The sequence below is a fragment of the Protopterus annectens genome, chromosome 7.part0 (genome assembly GCF_019279795.1).
Source record: "Protopterus annectens isolate FY-2018-M chromosome 7.part0, PAN1.0, whole genome shotgun sequence".
In the NCBI taxonomy this organism is placed as follows: Eukaryota; Metazoa; Chordata; order Ceratodontiformes; family Protopteridae; genus Protopterus; species Protopterus annectens.
The window spans coordinates 1,043,346,278-1,043,367,721 of record NC_056739.1 but is presented as its reverse complement, the minus strand read 5'-3'; the positions used below and the strand labels follow the sequence as shown (position 1 = coordinate 1,043,367,721).

At 36.7% G+C, this 21,444-nt stretch overlaps 1 protein-coding gene across 1 annotated transcript in view; it reads left to right on the top strand.

The window, feature by feature from the left end:
- The first annotated feature begins 12,097 nt into the window (after window positions 1–12,097).
- The window catches only part of LOC122806131 (YEATS domain-containing protein 4-like), a 460,120-nt gene continuing 450,773 nt past the window's right edge, over window positions 12,098–21,444 (top strand). Inside the window, exons 1-2 of the mRNA XM_044076368.1 lie at window positions 12,098–12,184; window positions 20,489–20,608. Coding sequence (XP_043932303.1) covers window positions 12,146–12,184; window positions 20,489–20,608 — 159 coding nt within the window. The 5' untranslated portion in view covers window positions 12,098–12,145. The remainder of the gene's footprint in view (window positions 12,185–20,488; window positions 20,609–21,444) is intronic.

Sequence of the window (21,444 nt, the reverse complement as noted above, 5' to 3'; positions counted from 1 at the left end):
TAGTTTCCACTGGGATGGGTTCCCTTCTGTTAACTTTGGCTCTGAGTTGAGGGCAGCAGAGTTCAGTCAGCTGTTGTACAATGTCTCTGTTCACCTTGTAGCACTCTACAATCTCCAGCTCATGTAGCTCCTGATAGGTTATTTTTGGCATGGACACTCTTCTCCTCCTCAGCCTAGGCCTATGGTCATCAGCACCAGCAGCATTGACTTTGGCCTCTAGCACACACAGATGTAGAATAGCTGCAGCAGCCGCTAGCATTATCCATTTTAAAATTCCCAAATTTACACTCAACTGGTTCAGAGTATTGAGGGAAAACCAGAATGTAGGGTGTATGCATACTTTATACAGTTGTGGCGTATTAGCTTACCATACAAAAGTAAATATTCTGAATTGAATATCTCCGGTTTTAATTGATAGCCTCCTACATCACCATTGTGCCTTAGGTGGTGGTGGGGGGTGGGGGGGTTGGTTGTGCAAACACGCTTAGCTAAGCGGTGCGCCATGCAAACATGTGCAGCTATCATGAAATCTGCTAAACGTAAATATGACAAACCACCTTGATGTTAACCACATTCACTGGGAATGTCAAAACCATGTAGGAGCCTACACCAAAGGGATCTGTGGACATGGTTGCTCATTTTAGCAATTCAACAAATTCACCTTATTTGCATACATATCCATGCTGACAGCCTGGAAACTCCATGGATCATACCCATGTGTGCCAGGCAACAGCACGCATGCACTATTATACAGACCTGATGCAAGGTTTTACAGGTCTATATTAGAAGACCAAAAGTTTAATATCACAAACGCTTTAAAGAGCGAAAATGCCAGACTTCGAAGTGCTTTTTTTGAGATCGCAGTACAGTGAAGATCAGAATATTTGCCCTTTCCTCACTGTAGTGCGATCTCGGAGTTGGAATATATATTTAGCGGGGGGTGTGGGCCCCCCCCACTAATGATTTCAAGGTCCGGCATTTTTACTTTTTAGAGCATTCGTGATTTAAAACTTTTGGTCTTCTAATACAGACCCAGGTCTTACAGTGCATTTTTTGTGATAATACATTTATCAATTTTTTTATATCAATTTTGTCTTTGCTTTGACTGTGTTTGAGCACAGTGCTGCATAGTGCAAACAAGCGGAGATTAATAAAAAAAAAAATTATTATTGATCATACATTTCCACATGCCTACATTTCCACATCCACAATGTATTTCTCCCCAATACTCCATGTAATATGCCCTTTTCTGGGGAGTTATGTCCATATTTGTGGACATTTTCATCCCCTGCTGTCCATATAGACATCTCTATGTGGAAAATTTCTGCGTACTCTATGAACACGGACATGGAGTCTACACAGATGACTTTCTGGTTGTTGGAACGCTTCCACGGCCTAACTTTCACATAATTCACCTGTTTATGCAGGAATTTACATTACAAGGATCTTTCCATGTTCGTGCGCATTTGCACACCACCATATATATATATACATACACACACACACACACACACATATATATATATATATGTATATATATATATATATATATAGATAGATATAGATATAAATATAAGTAACAAAGCTTGCAGTTTGATTATTTATCTTTTTGTTTTAAACAAAAAAATGGGAAAATACATTTTCATTTCAACTAGTTTCTGATGACATTTTATCCCATACTTGATTCTTTGAGAGGATAGAATAAAACAAGCAGTTATTTTTTTGCAGCAGTTGATTTATGATCAGTCTTTTGTTTTTTTCTTTCTGATGTCAGTCCAAGCACCTGTTTCTCCTATTCTTTTGAGAGATGGGGACATCCATTCCATATCTTCTGGTATAGAAATCACATTATTATTTCTGATAAACGATGAAGCTTTTTTTAGATCATTAAAGGTTCTCATCTCATTGGAAAACAGAATTTTTATCTTAGCTGGGAAGGCAAGTTGTGCTTTGATGTTGTTTTGCTTTAGTAATTTTATCAATGGCCATACTCTTTTTCTCTGTTCTGTTAGTCTGGTGGAGTAATCATTGTCAAACTTTATCAAGTTCTGGTTATGCTTTAAAGGTGCTTTCCTCCAGGCAGATCTTAAAATTAGTTCTTTATCCAAATATGAAAGGAATTTTATTACTATTGATCTGGGAGGGGGTATTTGCTGATGAAGAAGCAGATTTCCCCAGAGGTCTGTGGTCTCTCTCGATACCAAAGGAAAAACCTTCTTTTAAATTTAGGAAATCAGGAAGCCAAGTAGTTAAGAATGAAATGATATCCTCACCATCTATGTTTTCTGGTAACCCCAAAATTCTAATGCTGTTTTCCCTCTCTCTATTTTCTAAGTCATCTATTTTGTTTAGCAGCCATGTATGTTGTTTCAGAAGATGTTCTTTTTGTGTTTCTTCTTCTTTGAGTCTCAGTTCACTGTCATTTAGAGAGGTTTCAGTATTCACGATTTTTGATTGGTGCTGCTGTAACAATTCCTTAAAAGTGTCAGTCTGTTTCTGGCAGTTTAAGATTCTTAAGAAATAACTGACGACATGGTATGGTATACTGAAGATTTACCCATGGTTGGCGTGGTTTAATCATGAGGGTGAAGCCCAAGTGATTAAATAAAGCCAACTGTGAGTAAATTTCAATATACCACAACCACTGAGTCAGTTATTGCTATTATACAATGACATTATTTAAGAAAAAAATACTTTTCTTAAATAATGCCTTTGTATAATGGCACATTACTTGGTGGTTGTATACTGCTTCATTATGTTGATGTACTGTGCATGAGTATGGGACTTGCGTTCCTACACATACCCAGTACATCAATGCTTTGAAATGGAAGCAATGGAGAAAAGAATCTCTCCATTGCTCTGTTTTTTTTCCTTTTTTTTATTTATTAAAAAAAAAGTTTTGGACACTTTATATCAATGGAAAAAAGTCCAGGCGACCGGACCTTTTTTCGTTGGTATATTGTGGGAATTACAATGGGCACGCTGGCCAATCAGCATGCATGTTTTGGAATATTAATGGAGGGGGGTCATTGTATAATTTAAGTTTTCTTTAAAGTCATCCATCTTAAAAGATAGCTCCTGTAAGGTAGTTGTCATCATTTGGATTTCTCTTCTTAAGGCTGCATCAGGATGTGAATTCCTTCAGTTGCTCATTTTCAGAGACTGAAATATTCTCCAAGATCTTCTAACAGGAAAAGTTTGATGAAAGTCCACCAAAATTACTATTTATATAGTTTGACTGTTTATCTATAAATTTTTGTTGTTATTTCTTTAAAAAAAACAAATGTCCCTGTTTAATTTAATTGGTTTATGGAGCTCTAAAGTTCTGTTGCTTTCAGTGTGCCATTTTATATATATATGTATGCGTATATATATATATATATATATATATATATATATATATATATATATATGGGTTCACTACATAATCTCGAAATGTTGGAATATCAAATTCCAAAATCTCGAGACTATATACCTGAACCCCCTAAATACCGAAAGACCAGAAGCGCTAAATTCAAAATCCCGATGTTCGGAGATACTGAAGTAGCGCTTCTGGTGTTGTGGTTTGTTGATGGATAGGTGGAAGTTCAGGTAAGTATCTATGTTTAAGTGTGTTGGTTAGGGGCTTTAGTGTGTGTCAGTGTGTGTTTTGACTGTGATGTGATGTGTGTGTGTGTGTGTGTGTGTGTGTGTGTGTGAGAGGGACTGTAAAATGTGTGGGTGTGAGTTTCCCTTGTGTGTCTGTGCGATCTCGGAGTTAGTATATTTGAGCAGGGGGGGTGTGGGGGACTTGCACCCCATGCTTATCTGTAGTGTAGGATGATATGTTTGAGTGTGGGGGGAAGTTGTGTGCATGTGTGTAATGTATGTGTGTTGTACGTTTCAGATTTTAAATTTCCCGCTTTTGGTCTTTCGGCATTTAGGGGTTTTGGCTATATAGTCTCGAGATTTTGAAATTTGGTATTTCAAATTTTTTAGATTATGTAGTGAACCGGTATATACATATATATATATAAATATAATATATATTTTTTATATATATATATATATATATATATATACATTTATCTTTATACATATATGTAAAACTATATATATATATATATATATATATATATATATACATATGTGACATCTCAGAAGGCCAACTGCCCGGAAAACTGACTTTCAGCTCCAGGTAAGTAACTGCTTGGCCAAATTGAAAAACAAATTAAAACCAAAGCAAACTAAACCTACCCATGTTGGGGGGGGGGGTGCATATTTCAGCACATTAGTTTCAAGCAAATGTGCTCAATGCTTTGCAATTTGATATTACGGGTAAATAATTACATATCATATACAACTATACATGTAGATGTGTGTATACAGGTCTATGTCAGAGGATCGAGTTTTCAGAAACCTGAAATTCATATGGTTGAGACCATATGATCGAGTTTCTGAAAACTGGAACATCAAAAAAAAAAAAAAAAAAAACAATAAAAACAATAAAATCTACCTTTTTTATGTTTTTTCAGAGGGACAAGCCACCCTGCACCCCACAAACCCTGCAAATTATATATGCCAACCCTGAGATCGCACTACTTTGAGGAAAAGGGTAAATTCCTCAATCTGCACTGTACAATGATCTCCATTCAAAAGCCTTGATTTTTCAAAAACTCAGTTACATGGTCTCGACCATATGAAGTTTGAGTTTCTGAAAACTCGATCAACTGTTAGGGACTCATATTTACACATATATACATATACATATATGTGTGTGATTGTAATTGATAAACGTGAACATTCAGAATATCAGATGTTCTTTTTACCTTCCTTTGTCAACAAAGCCCAATGCTGAGTATGTGTGAGACTGCAGTACAGTGGAAAATGGGAATTTTCCCCTTCCCTGCTGTTGTGCAATCTCAGGGTTTGTATATATAATTATCAGGGGGTGTCAGGGGTTGCATGTTGGGTTGCCACTTGCATAAAATAGTGTTTTATCTTGTCTTTACATTTTTTTTGTTCACTAACATGAATGTTTGCTGTTTTGTTAGGTCAAACACCGGTGCATTGACTGTGGTTGTTCCAGGAGGGGTGTGTGTGCATTAAGTTTTTTGGGGTAGGGTTAGTGTCAGGCCTAAGTTATGGGATTGCTTAGTTTTGTGCATGTGTGTCTGTCTTTACCTGTTGTGATTAGTGATACTATTAGGGAAAGAGTGCTTGGTACTGTAATGTGTGTTGGGCTGAGATTAGGGGCAAGGGTAGGATATGGTTACCCCATATCAGTAATGTGAGACAGAGGGCTTAAGTTTCAGCTTACTTAAATAGATATTACTTGCAATTAAAATAGTAACAGCAGTTATTTTGATGCTGCAAAAACAAAGAACACTAAAACAAGAAAGTAAGGCATTTGAATTTGTGCAACACAGATATTTCAGGTTGGAATTAGGACTAGCTTCTGTTTAATTTAATTTTACTTTGTTTTTGAGATATGGAATGGATAGCAATTAGAAGTGTTAAGACTGCATTGTGCAGTCTATGCATCAATGGACTAGTCATCAGGATTGTACCAGAGATATTGTGATACAGCACTATGAATGAAAGTTAGCAATGAAGCATTTACAATCTTGCTTTCATGGTAGTGCACAGTTAGTGTGCCCCGCAGCCCACATCAGCATCAAACTCCTAATGTTCCAAAACCTGGCATTCCTGTCAGTGTCCACATTTCCTCTTTTAGAGGTAAACTTTGACTCCCTAATGTCTGTCAGAATCCCCCACCAGTGTACCCCTAACCAATAACAGGTATATGTCACTGCCTCTGCAGCCTGCTATTCCAGCCTAATTAGCCATTCATTGACGCATATCATCCTAAATACTTCATTAACATCAGTGTTTCCCCCACTTCGTTTAGCGTCCTCCAGATGCTGTCATTGCTCATAGCTTTCCCTCAATGTCTTAATAACCCTTGTCAACTTTGCTGGCCATTGCATACCCAGTCCCTTAAAACTGTTACTGTTAGGATTTCCTCATCCCCTGTAACAGTGTTTATGTATGTATGTTTTCTCAGCACCTGTCACTGTCTCCTGTCAGTGCATCCCAAGCTAAAATCACCTGTTGTGTATCCTCCTCTTATTATATTTACCTTGTCAATATTACAGACTACTGAAATTAAATGTTTGACAGCTCCAACACTAACTGTAATACAATATAAACAATTACAATAATGAAGTGTTTTTGAAGATTATCAGGGCTTTAGCCATCATTCAGTACTTTTTGATACCTGTTTAATCCTATTCACTGTGATGGAGGAGCTGAATCCTTTACCAGCACACCATGAGTGTAAAACAAAGACTCAATCCTAGATGGGATGCAGGCCCAATGTCAGAATTTCTCTGAGATAAGGAAAGAGACAACAGATTTGGACAAAAACGTAGGTAGTTTAAATAAAACTCTGAGATTAGCATCCCTTATCATCATTTGTTACTGAAATAAGTTCAGCATGAGATTCTGAAAATTACAAAGGGCAACACATTTGAAAATGCCATTCTGCAAACTTCTATAGTTTTATGCTTTTATGTAGAAGGCTGTGCTGTCTGCAGTCCCTGCCTTAATAGTTAGATCAATTCCAGACTACCAATGGAAAAAGCATTAAACTCAGGAAACTTTAAAAGTGAATTTGATGCAATAACTGTGTTTCACTATTTTTATCACATTCTAAGTCCTAGGACTGCAGCCACAGTTCTCAAGACAGCTCTGATTTTTGCCTCACATTTTTGATCTGTTCCTTGTAAAACATGTAGTAGTCTGGCAAATCATTGAGAATTGCAGTCATTAAATGATGACAATAATTTGAGTTTCTGACTTCATATTTAAGAAAATGTATGTTAATGCTTTCTAAGTGTATAAGAACAATATTTAAAAACTGTCCACAATTTTGGACCTTTGTCTTTTGTTATTTTTTGGCTTTATCCCAGATCTGTGCAAAAAAAAAAAGTTGAAAGTTATGGCTACTGTTGTTCAGGAATCAGTTGATTACATCACACACACAACCACAAACTCATACAGGGACAAACACTGCCCCCAACACACACTGTTTCACATTCTTTTTATGCAACACTATTCAAAAGAAATTAAAGAAGGAAAAAAGATGATTTTACCACTTTGATTTACACAAATTTCTATTTGATTTAAGTGGCACTATCACACATCATATCATTAGTAATATTCTATGGCAGGCCAATCATTTAAGCAGTTTTACATTTAACTTCAAGAAAGGACCAGCTGCTGAAAAAAAATCTACTTTTTTAACTTTACTTGAGGTTCGTTATACAGTTGAAACAAAGGGGTCTGAATAAGAAAGATGATAAATCTGGTAAATGCCCACAGGAAATGGAGAACAAAGAGCTAGCAAAGGAGAATAGCATTGCTGGAACTGAATTCATCATCAAGTCTTGGTGAGTACCTTCATGAGATAGACTCTGTTTTTAACAAAATCTCACCAAGACGATACTGATATTGAGACTGTATTTTATACAGCATGTATCACAGACAGAAGTAGGTTAAAATAAAAAAGATAGCTGGGATGCACAAGACGCACGATAAAAAAGTGCCCAATCCTGGTAGATGTACTGGTGCCCGGATTGGAAAAAATGACAGTGTAGAATCCTCAAGACACTGAAACATTCCTGTAATGAGGCTAGGCCAATTGCATGGTAAAGATGGCCCCACCTGTTGTAGAAGGAAGTAGTAGCCCACAAAATTCTCAGAAACTGATGGGCCAAAAAAGAGCCATAAAGATGACAGAGCGGGCTATTGATGATAAGAAAGAAATTATTTATTGTTACTATGCAAGAAGCCCAGAATTTCCAGAAAGAAGATATATATAAAAAGATTAAGAGAGGAATTAGAGGAAATAAAAATGCTTGCACAAGAAAAGCTGTCAAAAGCTTCAAATGCAAATTTGTGTTCTTTAATACAACAGATTTATGAAAAACATTATACAGACCAACAAAAGAAGTGACCTAGGAGGTATGAGAATATAAAAAACAAAATCTAGAGATTTTTGAAAGGTGTGAAAAAGAAATATGGACATGGCAAAGAAACAGAGATCTGATATGGTGTGATACGAATTATATTTATGCAAAGGAGGAAGCCAAGTTAATCAATACAAAAAAGCAGCCCCAAAGACATTCAAAGAGAAATATAAGCAAAAGCATCCAGATATGGACAATTTCACAATACAAAAAATAAGATCACGAACAGGGAACATAGAACAGAAAATTAGTAAAATAGAATTTAAAAAAAAAATAGAAGCTGAAATTATGAAATACCTGCAAATTGAAGGATTTAGTGCTGAAAGACTAACACAGGTTATATTACAGCATGATGGAACAATGAGTCCCCCAAGTTAAGAGAAACAGGAGGAGTAGGCGACATCTGATGAAGAAATGTGGACATGGGAAAGAAAAAGAGATTTAATATGGTGCAATATTTATGCAAAGGAGAAAGCAGAACTAATCAATACAAAAACAGCAGCACAAAAGATAGTTGAAGAGAAATACAGGCAAAGGCATCCAGATATGGAACATTTTGCAATACAAAAAATAACAAAACAAAGGAAAAGTAGAAAAGAGAATTAATAATGAAGAAGTTAAAGAAATAGAAGCTAAGGTTATGGGTTACCTGTAAAGTGAAAGATTTAGTGTAGACTAAATTTGATAATACCACACCAGGCTAGAGCAATGGATCCCCAAATTAAGGAGAAATCAGTGCAGCAGGAAACATCTGATCAGTTGCCATATGAAGATACTCTGGACCCTTCCACAGAAAACCAGTACAAAAGTTCAGTTGGAGTTGAACAGCAAGGGAAGGAACAGAAAACTGTGGCAACTCTGATGCAGTCAGTGTTGTGGAGTGATAGGCCAGTGAATTCCCACATGAAAGAGCAACGGCTGACACAGGATGAAACTGAAGAGAATGTGGCACAGGAAGATGCTCTGGAACTTTCTGTAGAATGCCCACAGGAACTGGAGAACAAAGAGCATGCCCTCAGTTTAGAAAAAAATGATCTAAGAGAAGAGTTGCTTGATTTAATAGAGATGGACAGATGTATTAAGATCAGTGAAAGAACTATACTACTGAAAGTTAATAAAACCAAAAAAGTTAGAAGTTTGATAAAACAAATGAACTCAGTAATTAGGACTGTTCATAGAAATTCATGTGATATAACAGAAGTAAATAGGATATATTACTGTGCAGCTAAATCAATAACAAATAAAATCGTACCACAAAAAATACAGGGCAGTAAGGGAAAGGAAGGGGAGAAATAAAATGCTGTCATAGATGTATCGACTAGAGAAAACTATAAAGCAATTAAGACAAGAAGTGTCACTGTTAGAAGAGTATAGGAGAGGGAACAGATCAACAAAAATACTTAGAAAGATAGATGTGATAAAAGCAAAGCATATTATCAGATCAGATCAGGATCTATTTTACATTATTGCAACTAATAAACTAAAAATATCAGCATAGGCAGAAAAAAAACTTAAATATGTAGATAAATATATAGGAAAAGTACAAAATAAGCAATTTACTGATGACCCAAACATTTTTATAGAGAATTAGGAAGCAAGACAAAGGGAAATGAAACACCACCGAAAAAAAAAAAAAAAAAGAAGAAATAGATACACTTTGGAGAAATATCTATGAAAACCTTGTGGAACATAACAGAGATGCTGAATGGATAGAAGAAGTAAAAGGAAGACTAAGAAGTTCAAATGTAAAGGATATGGAATGGGATGAAGTAACAGCCAGAGAGATTGAAACAAAGTTAAGAAAAGCTCCTAATTGGAAAAACCCCAGGTCCAAATGCAGTACCTAACTTCTGGGTAACAGTATTAACATCTTTACATGAAGATTTTGTCATGAGTGAGAACTATTTATATGTGCACCCCGAGCTGACACCAACCTGGTTAATAACAGGAAAAACAATGCTCCTGCTTAAGAGTGAACCTTCAAGCTATCCTAAAAACTACAGACAAATAACTTGCCTTCCAACAATGTATAAACTATGCACTGGAATTGATAATGACAATTTATAGTCATTTAGAAAAAACTCAGCCATGCCAATGGAACAAAAGGGTAACAAAATAAAGTCATATGGAGCAAAGATTTATTTGTTGTTAAATAAAGTCATAATGGAGAACTGTAAAAAGGTGAATAATCTAACTATGACATGGATAGACTACAAAAAAAGCATTTGACAGTATCCCACATCCATAGATAAAAGAGTGCTTAAAAGTGTACAATACACTCCCTACACTGATCGATTACATTGCAGTGATCATGAAACAGTGGCAAACCACTTTGCAGTGAAGCTATGATAAAGGGTAAATTATTATTCCATGGATAAAAATGGAAAGGGTGATATTCCAAGGAGGCAGTTTGTCACCTCTGTTCTTTTGTCTTGCCCTTAACCCATTAAGCTGTCTAATAAACAGATTAGGTCATGGCTACAATTTGGCTCCCAGAAAACAGCAAGTTGTATAGACCTCATCTTTTTTTGTGGATGGTTTAAAACTTTATAGTTCATCAGATGAGGAACTAAAAGCACAACTTTAAGTGGTCAAAACTTTTTCAGATTTGGTCTTGATAAATATGCATAAGCAACCTTTAAATCAGGAAAGCTGGAGCAAACAGAAAACATCAGCCTGGGGCAGGAATGTGATGTAAAATAACTTGAGCAAGAGGCAGTTTATAAATACTTGGGAACTGATGAAGGATCAACAATAAAACATGAGCAAATGCAAATAAAACTTAGTAAGGAATATTTTAGAAGACTAAAATTAATACTTAAAACAGAGCTGACAGTCAGGAACAGAGTCAAAGCTATAAACCAATTTGCTCTTCCAGTCCTAACTTACATTTCTGGAGTGATTTGACTGGCCCCAAAAGGTGTTGGTTGGTTGGACAGGAAAACAAGAAGGGTGCTTCATGCTTATCAAATGATTTATAAAAAAAAAATCAGTGTATACCAAGACTATATAGTCCCCGTTGTGAAGGAGATATGGGCCTCCTCAAAACTGATTACATGTATAAATATGCAGTTGTAGGACTGCACACATATCTGCTGACCGCATGAGACCCAAAAGTAGTGAAAATTTTAAAACATTAGGAGAATGTCTAAGGGATCTGGCAAACACTATATAATAATGAAGTAGCTGAAAAACATTGGAAACATGAACCACAAAGCATTATAGAAAATTATGAAGTTTATATCACATGGGATCACTCATGACCAACAGCTCCAAGAAAACCAGATAACAGTAGTCCATGAAAAGAAGAAAAAAGCACTGATTACTGAAATTGCAAGAGTGACTACAGTGTCTTATGTACAGAGAGACACAAAGTCATAAAAAGGATACTCAGTTTCCATAGTAGTAAGGACAACGGGTCTTATAAAAACAGAACTTAGTCTTACTTAGCTATATTACCGATACATGTAACTCGTTATGGATTGCAGGAGTCAGTATTGGGCTCATTGCGGGTGCTGCAAACAGTACTTCTGGCTAACGTGATGATCAAAGATTGAAACAATACTAATTTCTTGAACTTTAATTATACTTTGATTAAGGAATGGAGTTCATTCCCATTACGATATTAGAAAACCAAAAGACTTGGAAAAAAAATTAAAAACACCTACACAACTGCAATTGAATAGCACAGTCCGAGTCTTAAATGCAACAGTCACTATCTTTTACATTTTTGCGGCGATCAGCCAATAAGTAGTTTTAGCATTATGCACATTTCTTTCCACATTTTAGCTACAAAGGTACGGATTAAAGTACACAGCACACAACTGCAACAAGGAACTCCTTTGGTATGACTTGCCGGTCAGTTATTTTTAACAGTTATATGTATTTGTGAAAAAAATCCACAGGTAATTAAAAACAGATCTGCCCGCGTCTTCCTACGTGATCTGCACAAATTAAAACATACCATTGTATATAACACCCCCCTTTTCCGGCTAATCTTAAGACCCCCCTGTTTCCCGCCCCGTGACGTCACTGGTTTGTTCAGTAGCCGTTATCACTACCATAAAGGCACTCGAGAGAAGTGCGAAGTTGAACAAGTAAAAGGCAAACGTGAACCAGTTTTACTCAAGACAATGGCAGAATTTGGTCGTAATTCTGGAGGGAGAATAGAGGTTAGTAAACTGGGCTCTTCATTAGATTTTTTTCCTTTTGGTGATAAGGTTGGTATATAACTAAAGGTAAAATTGGATTTCCCTGAAACCCAAGAAAGTGATTCCCATCATGCCTTTCAACATCTAAGTGCAAGAAATTTAGGCAATGCAAAAATAATGGGGGCTGATAGCCCAAAATCAGGAATGGATTTTAAACATTGCTATTGTAAACTTGGAACATTGCAAGCATAACAGGTTTTGTATTAGCATGTTTTTTTCCAGAGAGGTATGAAGTTTGAAAATGCAATATGTCATTATTTCTGAAAATGATACGTATGCCATTCATATCACTCAACCTCTTAGCTCAAAAAATCTGGACAAAGCCTAAAATGGGGGGGGGGGGGGGGGCAAAGGCCCAAAAATAGAGACATAACTGAAATATTGCTCTTACAAACTTAGAACTTTGTTAGAATAGCAAGATGTGTGTTAGCATACATTTTTCTGAAGGATATGAAGTCTGAAACTCCAGTCTATAGTATTATTTTGTGACTTTCATCCTCAGTGATTTGCTGATATCCTGATGGTCCAGACTAGGAGTGTTTAAAATTTCCAGATCCTTTTCCTACTCTGCTTCCATCATTTCTAGTCTCCAGCTGACAATTTACATCAGAATTACTGTGGCACAGGGGTAGTACTTTATCTTTGTCTACAATGAAACTCAGCTTCCATATTTTAGTTCATCTTGTCAGATTCTTCTTTAGACTCTTAATTCCATCCTGTACTGCTGACAGTGACTTTGTTTAATTAATGATGAGGTTTTAGTTTGAAGGATTACATTATCATTGTTTGGGGAAGTGTAACTCTAGGAAAATGCCTGCCGATTTATGAATAATTCTTGTCAGATAATGGACACCCGCAGCTATTCATATAATTAAGTTCTCGTTTGAGTTTTACAGTTTTTTTTTAAACAGGATTGTACATGTAGTAAGTCACAGAGGTTTTAGTTTTAAGATGGGAAAGGATCTTCATTGCTGAGTGAATTTGGAAGATATTATTTATTTGTACACTACTGGGTTATTTACTGAATGAACAAGAACACCTCTGGCAGATAAGCAGATACTATAACTTGCAGCTGGACAGTTCTGTGTTGTCTGCTTCTATGAAAGCTGTCTGAACTGCTAATTCATTGAATGAAGTCATGGCAGTTGTGACTCTGCCCTTGCTCCAAGGTGCAGCAACTTTGAAATTAGTTATATGTCCACTGTTGTAGGGGGCGTCACCCTTCACAAGCACAAAAGTGGTTGATTTTATGATAATTTAGTCTTTAAACATTGTCATTCATTCATCATGAATCTGAGTACTTCATTTTCAGCTAAACGTGTGAATCCACTACAGTACTATGCATGTTCAGGAATGACCTTTGAGGTCTGGGATCTGTATCCTGTATGGATGCTTTTTATCTATTGAAGACCAGCAAAATGGAGTGAAATTGTTGCTTAGATCATACCACACAGTAAACCTCTTACATTTCGAACTTTCAGTTCTTCTGCTGGAAGTTTTTTGCCTTTCATTATGACTCTGTAGTATAAACTGTTAGAATATTTTGATCTTGCTTTGCAGCTTTTCAAAAGCTTGAAGTCCTATACATTTTTTCTCAGTTGCATATGGCAGTTGAGACTCTAGAAAGGCTTAAATAATGTATATAGGAAGATTCTGCACTACAGCTGCTGAATGGTGTGATTGTAACTGTTCTGTCCAGGTAATGCTAAGGTATTCCAGTCCAGAGGATTATGATTGAATCTCCAATTGTAACCACTTTATTATGTATTCAAGCTATGGATGCCATAAAACTCATCTTGACAGCATACCTTGAGAGGTGAATCTTGGCATCCATGTCACAAATACCACAATGGAGATAAGATCATAATCCTTTGTAGTGCATGGAGCTACATCTGCTCCATGTACTACTAGTTCTAGATGGAAAAAAAAGCACAGAGTGTTTTGCCGGCCTTCATACCTGTAAAGCACTTAGCAAGGTCTGTCAAAAAGATAGCATAACATGTATTACTTTAGGGAAAAGACAGTCAGGGATATATTACTGGTACAGACAGCAGGCAGGAACAAATTCTGCTGCTTTTATTTGCTGGCCTGTACTGGCAGGTTTTACTGCCTAGCTTAATACCTGATCTTAACAGCTTAAACAGGAGTGCTTAATTGTTAAGACAGGGTCTCATGCTACTGAAGCGCTAAACTGTTTTTTTTTTTATTTTTTTTTTGAGATACTGGAGCATAATCACCACACTCCCTGTACTAGATATGAAATTATTCATGGTTGTTTTTCTTAAAGATGAGCTTTCTTATACTTAAAGCTTATTATTCAGAATGACAGTTATTATTGAAGTCCAGCTATGACAAAACATACTAAGTAAAATTCACAAGCCACACATAGACATGAGCAAGTTTAATGAAACAGCTTGTGATGCCCTGTACAGCTGTAATATGTCTGAAGAAAAAGAACAGCTAGCACAAAAAGGTGAAGCCTGTGACATGTTCAGAAAATGAAATTAAAAAGAGGAGATAATATTATACAGTATCTGCAATCATGTTGGATGGAAATGGCAGCTTATTTATAGCAGCAAAAGATGTGTATTAGTTTTCTCCCACCTATCTGGGATATGAATAATAGCTCCTCTACCTGCATGCACTCAACCCATTAATCTTTTGGGGGTGAGTGCTAAGCATCCCTGGGGTAGGTGAGTGTTTTACAGCCCATTTGTTAATTTTTGAAACACTAATTAGCCTATCTGTTCATCTCCTGGTGACAGCCAGATTGTAGGGTTTGAACCAACTTCTGGACCTGAGGATCAGCCTACTAATCCCTCCACAGGGAGCTTGCAGACTTGTAGTTACTGTCTGGTCAGGATAAGGAGGTATACATACTCCCATATATGCTTCCCCTATCCTTAGCTCAGTAAAGATGAGCACTGCCTTAACAGCTTGAGCTAACCTGACCACTACATGTGGGTAATACACCTACCCACTTGTAGATGTTACCAATACCATGGGCTTAACTGCCTCCTTTCCCCCCAGGATGAGCGAAAACAGAGCACTGAGATAACCCACATGAACACAGGGAGGACATGCAGACTTTGCACAGAAGGTACCTCCTGAAAAGAAATGAACTGGTGAACCTCTTGCTGTGAAGTAACAACACAATCCCTGTACCACTGAGTGACAGCTGCTCAGTCTTATCCTATCCTACCTGGTCCCTCTAGGTCCTCTGTCACTAATCAAACATGAGTGTTTTGGGCATAGTCAGGGTTTCATCCCTCTATACCATGGCGATAGGGTGATGCACAATATTAATTGCATGTAGACTACTACTCAAAATTTTCAGAAGTTGTGGATTCATATGATGCCACAAGTTAAAGTACTGTTGCACTGTTGAAATTAATAATTGCTAGACACGAATGTCCTGATGAAATGACATCAGATAATGTCCTGAATTTGTTAGCCAGGAATTTTTCAATTTTATGAATCAGTGGAAGTTCAGACACACGATGTAGACTCCTAAATATCCTCAGATCAAAAGGCATGCACAATGAATAACCTATACAGTGAAAAAGCTCATCAGACAATATGATGGTTCTGAATCCTTAGATTGTTATTTGTAAATCATTGAATCTAGAAATATGCCTTTGTAATTTGTGGGGGTCTACCTCCACCATGGTTTTTAATGGGTAGAGGTCTGAAGTCCAAACTGCCTACCTCATTTTCATGACAAGTGCTTAGTAAATGAATTGTTGAGTTTTGCAGGAAAATGTAAACAGAAATATTGCTGTAATTTGAAAAAAAATGAAATACTGCTGTAAGAGTTCATCAAAAATCAGTTTTAGAGAGAAGGAAAAGAATGAAGTTTCATTTGTTTAGTGTAAAAATTCTGTTCAATGTAATGTATTTTGGTTCTGGATATAGGCTAATTAGTGTGTCTGTATAAAGGGAATTATGGGATTGTGAAATTTATCTGATGAAGTTGATGACGAAAACGTTACTTGTACTTTTACAACGTTAAGTGTGGGTCTTTTCACTTTGTGTTCGGAGTTTGGAACTGAATAAACTGTTGCCTATATCCAGCTTGACTGTGGTGCTTTCTACTTGGTTATAAGTTTATTTTAGCACCATTTTATCCTTTTGTGGTGTTTAATGTATTTTGGTTCTATAAAGGGTATATTTTCAGACTTTACCACACTTTGCCTCTGTCAAGTCATAGAAAAGACACCAATTCCCCTTTATAGATCAGAAAAGTACTTTGGGCCTCTCAATATTAAATATATATATATATATATATATATATATATATATATATATATATATATATATACGCTACTGGAGCAGATGCAGACAGACCTCAAACATGTGAAATAAACATTTAGCTTACTACATTTGTCTTTTACTATTAATTTGCAAAACACATAGTTTGACTTTCACTGTACATTCAGACTGATGTAACATAAACACAATCTTTAAGTTCACAACATTTTCAGATTTCCTTGTGCCCCTTCTGACATAGGCTTGGACTTTCCCAGAGAGGTTGGACTCACCATTTGAGAAGTGCCACTGTTGAGTGTTCTAGGTCATATATATTTCAAGTTTCTGATATGCAGGTGTTCAGAGGAAACTGGAAATAATTGATTAAAATATCAAATCCAGTTGATAATCAATTATTTGTGAGCCAACACTTGAATACTTACTGGTAGTTCCAAAGCTTGAGAAGACGTCATCACTTTCTTTGAATGAAAATGTCTTCAAGGATGATAGTTTAACTCAGCCAAAGTCTTGATTATTAACTGATACTGATACTGAACTGACAATAAAAGTCTTTCAGTAACTATTCAAACTATCAAAAGTGACAGTTCTACTCAACCTGCTGCACGTAAACATTCTGAGTTTGGAAGAATGGTTAAAAAGCCTCTCCATTAAAAAGACTGTGCAAAGTGTACAGATATAAAAAAAATATGTTTTTTTTTAAATCAAGTGACATCCTTTGTCATGGATGAATTTATACATCATATGACACACGTAATACAGTCATAACGTAGTGTTAAGTGAGTCTTTGCAGTACATAGCTCTTCCTTTAAAGTAAAGGAGATGTATCTCTCATACACACACACACACACACACACACACACACACACACACACACACACACACACACACACACACACGCACACACGCACACACACACACACACACACACACACACACACACACACACACACACACACACGCACACACACAGAGTGGCATAGCTAGGGCAGGGTGCAAAGTGCTGGGGGGTGCTATCAGCCAATCCTGATCTTTAATGCAATATCAGCTTTTAAAAGCTGGTATTGCATTTTATGTCAAACCTGAGCCCTGTGGCACTCCATGTGTGGCCTAAACTGTAGCAAGTGCATGTTACATTGCAGCACACAGTTTGCTACAGTTAAAAAGTAAAAAAAAAAAAAAACTTTTTTAAAACTTAAACCTGAGTGCTGCCATGCAGGTGAGGTATAAAATTGGCTACATTTGTAGCAAACAGTTTGTTACAGTTTATAAGAAGAATTTTTTTTAAGTAAAACATATATACTGTAGCAACTGTTTGCTACATCTGAATAAAGGAGTTTAAGTTTACTACAGTTTATAAAAAGAAGAAATTATTTGTTGAGGAGGTCATCATGCCTCTTTACTCATCCCTCATCAGGCCCATAATTGAGTACAATGCCTCTTTTGGGATGTACCTTACCAGACACCTGCAGCAACTGGAAAGACCCCAATAGTACCTCACCAAGAGGATCAAAGGGCTCAAACAGATGCCATATGCTGCCCGGTTAAAGAAACTCCAGCTCTACTCAGTGGCATACCGCCTGCTCAGAGGTGATCTGTGCCTGACGTATAAAGCCATGTCCAACCCGGAATTAATGGACATGCTGCACCTCAGAAAATCCAAATCCCATCAAGCTACGCGCTGGAGAGACTGGAACCTCAGCACTGAAATAAATAGGACATGCTGGAGGGACAGATTCATAACCCAGAGGCTCCCTTCACTCTGGAATAAAATCCCAGTCCAGGTTAGGCAGAGTCCCTCATTGACTCTCTTCAAGATGAATCTTGATGAGTGGATGGGAGATCATAGGTTTACCCCAGGTATCACTTCTGTGTCACTGTTAGAAAGAGGCACAGTATACTAACCTCGGAAAAGGGCATAGCAAAATTAATTTAAAATGGGTGATGAAAGCCAAACACACTCTGGCTAGGCAGATAGCCTAGTATGAACCTATGAACCTATGAATAAAATGGAGGAGGGTCTGGGACAGGGCACAAAAATGGGACCTGAGTGGCTGAACGGCAGGGGTATTGTGCATCTGGCCACCTGGTTGTTATGCCAGTAGAAGGAACATCCATTTTTTTTTTTTTTTTTGCGCTCTTCAAGGAAGAGCTTGGAGGGTAGTGGTAAAAGCCAATTGCTATAATGTAGCAATCAGATGAATACAGTATTTTGTTTGCTCTTCACTTGAAGAGCTGAGGGGTTGGGGTGCTCGTTCATGGTACTGGCACATGGCACTGGTTCACCCAGCTACACTTCTGAGTGCTCACGCACAAACATATATATATGTATATATATATATATATATATATATATATATATATATATATATATGTATATGAAATATTAAAGTAGGTGTACGTGTTTAAGGGACTAATGCTAAAAGACTTTGTATGTCACATGACTCAGCACTGCATATGTCTAAAGGAATACTGTCTCTTATTCATTCATCCTTGACAAAGTGTATACTGTTATGTGAACATATAGTAAGTTCTGTAGCTCAGCATAGTACACTTGCCTAAAATTCCACACCACTGCTTTTGTTTATACCATTGCCATTTGCATTTAAGCACTTTGTTTTATCGGATAGCTTGTAGTGACTGTATACTTTTTATTGATAAATTCTTATTAAATGGACTTTCATATGCCAAATTACTGGGAACAATCCTTTTGCATGTATTGCTTTATTTGTATTGTTTTGAATTATTTTGTCAGTAATACAAATGACATAATGGTACAAGTACAAACCTTAATACAAGCTGTTTGGAAAAATAAGTCTGCACAAGTGGACATCAGTAAAGATAGTAGTTATGTTCCAGTACCACTTTTTAGCTAATGTTTTTTATTCTGCATTTTGTCTAGGAACTAACCTTTTGTCTATTACTGCATTCTGTCATCTGATGATGTCTAGATATAACACAGAAATTCCTTTATACCTTTCCTTTAAAAATCTTGTCTGGAAGCGTTCCACTGTTATGTCATCCTGTTGTAATAAAAGAGTGACTATCCTGTCACTGCTGTACCAGGCGGTGAGAGGAGGGTGTGTAGTGCGTGCGTGTGTGTGTGTGTGTGTGTGTGTGTGTGTGTGTGTGTGTGTGTGTGTGTCTAAGTGCTGTCTTATCAAAACCATTTATTATACACTGTCAGTACTAGTCTAGTACACAAATGATAATTGCTTTATGACACGAAAGCTACATCTGTAGAACTTTTATCAGCTTATGTGAAGAAAGAAAAAATTGTGCAATGTCAGGATTTTATTTATTTATTTTTGTTGACCAGAAGTCACACTAGGCAAGAAAAGCTCCCTTTCAGCAGAGTTCTTTATTACTGTTATAATTCCTGATCAGAAGGATTGGTTTGAGATTAGATTTTGCTGTAGCCTACTTTGTAAACAAACTATCTGTGTCATTGGCCCAGGAAGTTATGTATGCATTTCTTATGCCAGAAGATTAGATTATTTTACCATCACACCATGGATTTAGATTCATATTTCTTTATTTATTCATTTGTTTGTTAACAGGTTATGTTCTGGTAGTGCATTACATATATGTGAGGTTATATTCCTTTGGGTATGATGTTAAAATGAAAGCTGTCTGTGTCATGGTAGCAATTCAAATGTTTGTTAAAAATCTTGTTGCATTTACTGATGAAGTGAGTAGGGGAACTTCCCTGTTGTCTTAATGAAATTCACCCCAGTCACTAGAAATATTTCCTTAGGTCTCCATGGAGAATGGGACAAGCTCAGTGGTATCTACCAAATCAAAAAGTACAGTAAGTAAATATAGACCAAGTATGAACTGAATTTTAAAACTAGGGCAATATAACAATACACAGTTAAATATGCTGGCTGCTTTCAGTTTCTTAACTTTTTTTGTGTAGAGTTACTAAATTGTGTATTATTTGGGCCTGATAATATAAGTTATTTAAACCAAAATAAAACCCACATTTCTGTTTTTCAGGGTATTACAATAGTGAAGCCCATTGTTTATGGTAATGTGACTCAGTGTTTTGGCAAGAAAAGAAAGGGATATGGACCCACACAACAGTGGACAGTGTATGTAAAACCCTATAGAAATGAGGTATTTATTCTGTTAAAAGTTTGCTTTTTCTCAGTTCTCTGGACCATAATTCTACATTTTCCTTTACTTTGAAACTGTATTTGGTGTTGTGTGGAAATGAGCATACTATCAAAGTGGTCCATTTGCAGTAAACTTTCAGATTTTAACCCTGGTTTCAGAACTGCCCAGCCAGTAAACTTTGCAGGCTATAAGCTCCTTGCTTCTGTACCATAGTGTCCACTCCCTATTGTCTCTTTCCAATTCTTTTACAACATGAAAGCTTGTCAGGCATGGAAGAAATGGCCTCAGGCTGTTAGTTCATTGTTTTGGTAAAAAAAATCATGTTGTTTCAGTTTTCAGAACTATAAGAATATTTCATAGGTTCATAGGTAGGTACTAGGCTGTTGGCCCTAGAGCCTATATAAGCCTAGCCAACAAGGTACCCTGGCTTTCGCCACCCAAGAAAATTATTTTCCTGTGTCCCTGTTGAGCAGAGCCACAGAAGTGATCCCCGGGGTTAATTTCCTATCTTCCATCCAATCATCAAGATTTTTCTTGAAGAGTGCTAATAAGGAGTTTTGTTTGATATAGATAGGTAGTTTGTTACGGAGGTTTAGGTCCCTAGAGCATGTAGCTCGGAGGGATTGGGATTTCTTTAAGTGGAGCATATCCATCAGCTCTGGGTTTGACATAGCTTTGTATGTTAGGCAGAGATCGCCTCTGAGTAGGCGATAAGCGACGGAGTAAAGCTGGAGTTTTTTTAGATGGTCTGCATAGGGCATCTGTTTGAGGCGGGTAATCCTCTTTGTGAGGTATTTCTGGGGCCTTTCTAGTTGTTGTAGATGTCTTGTGAGGTA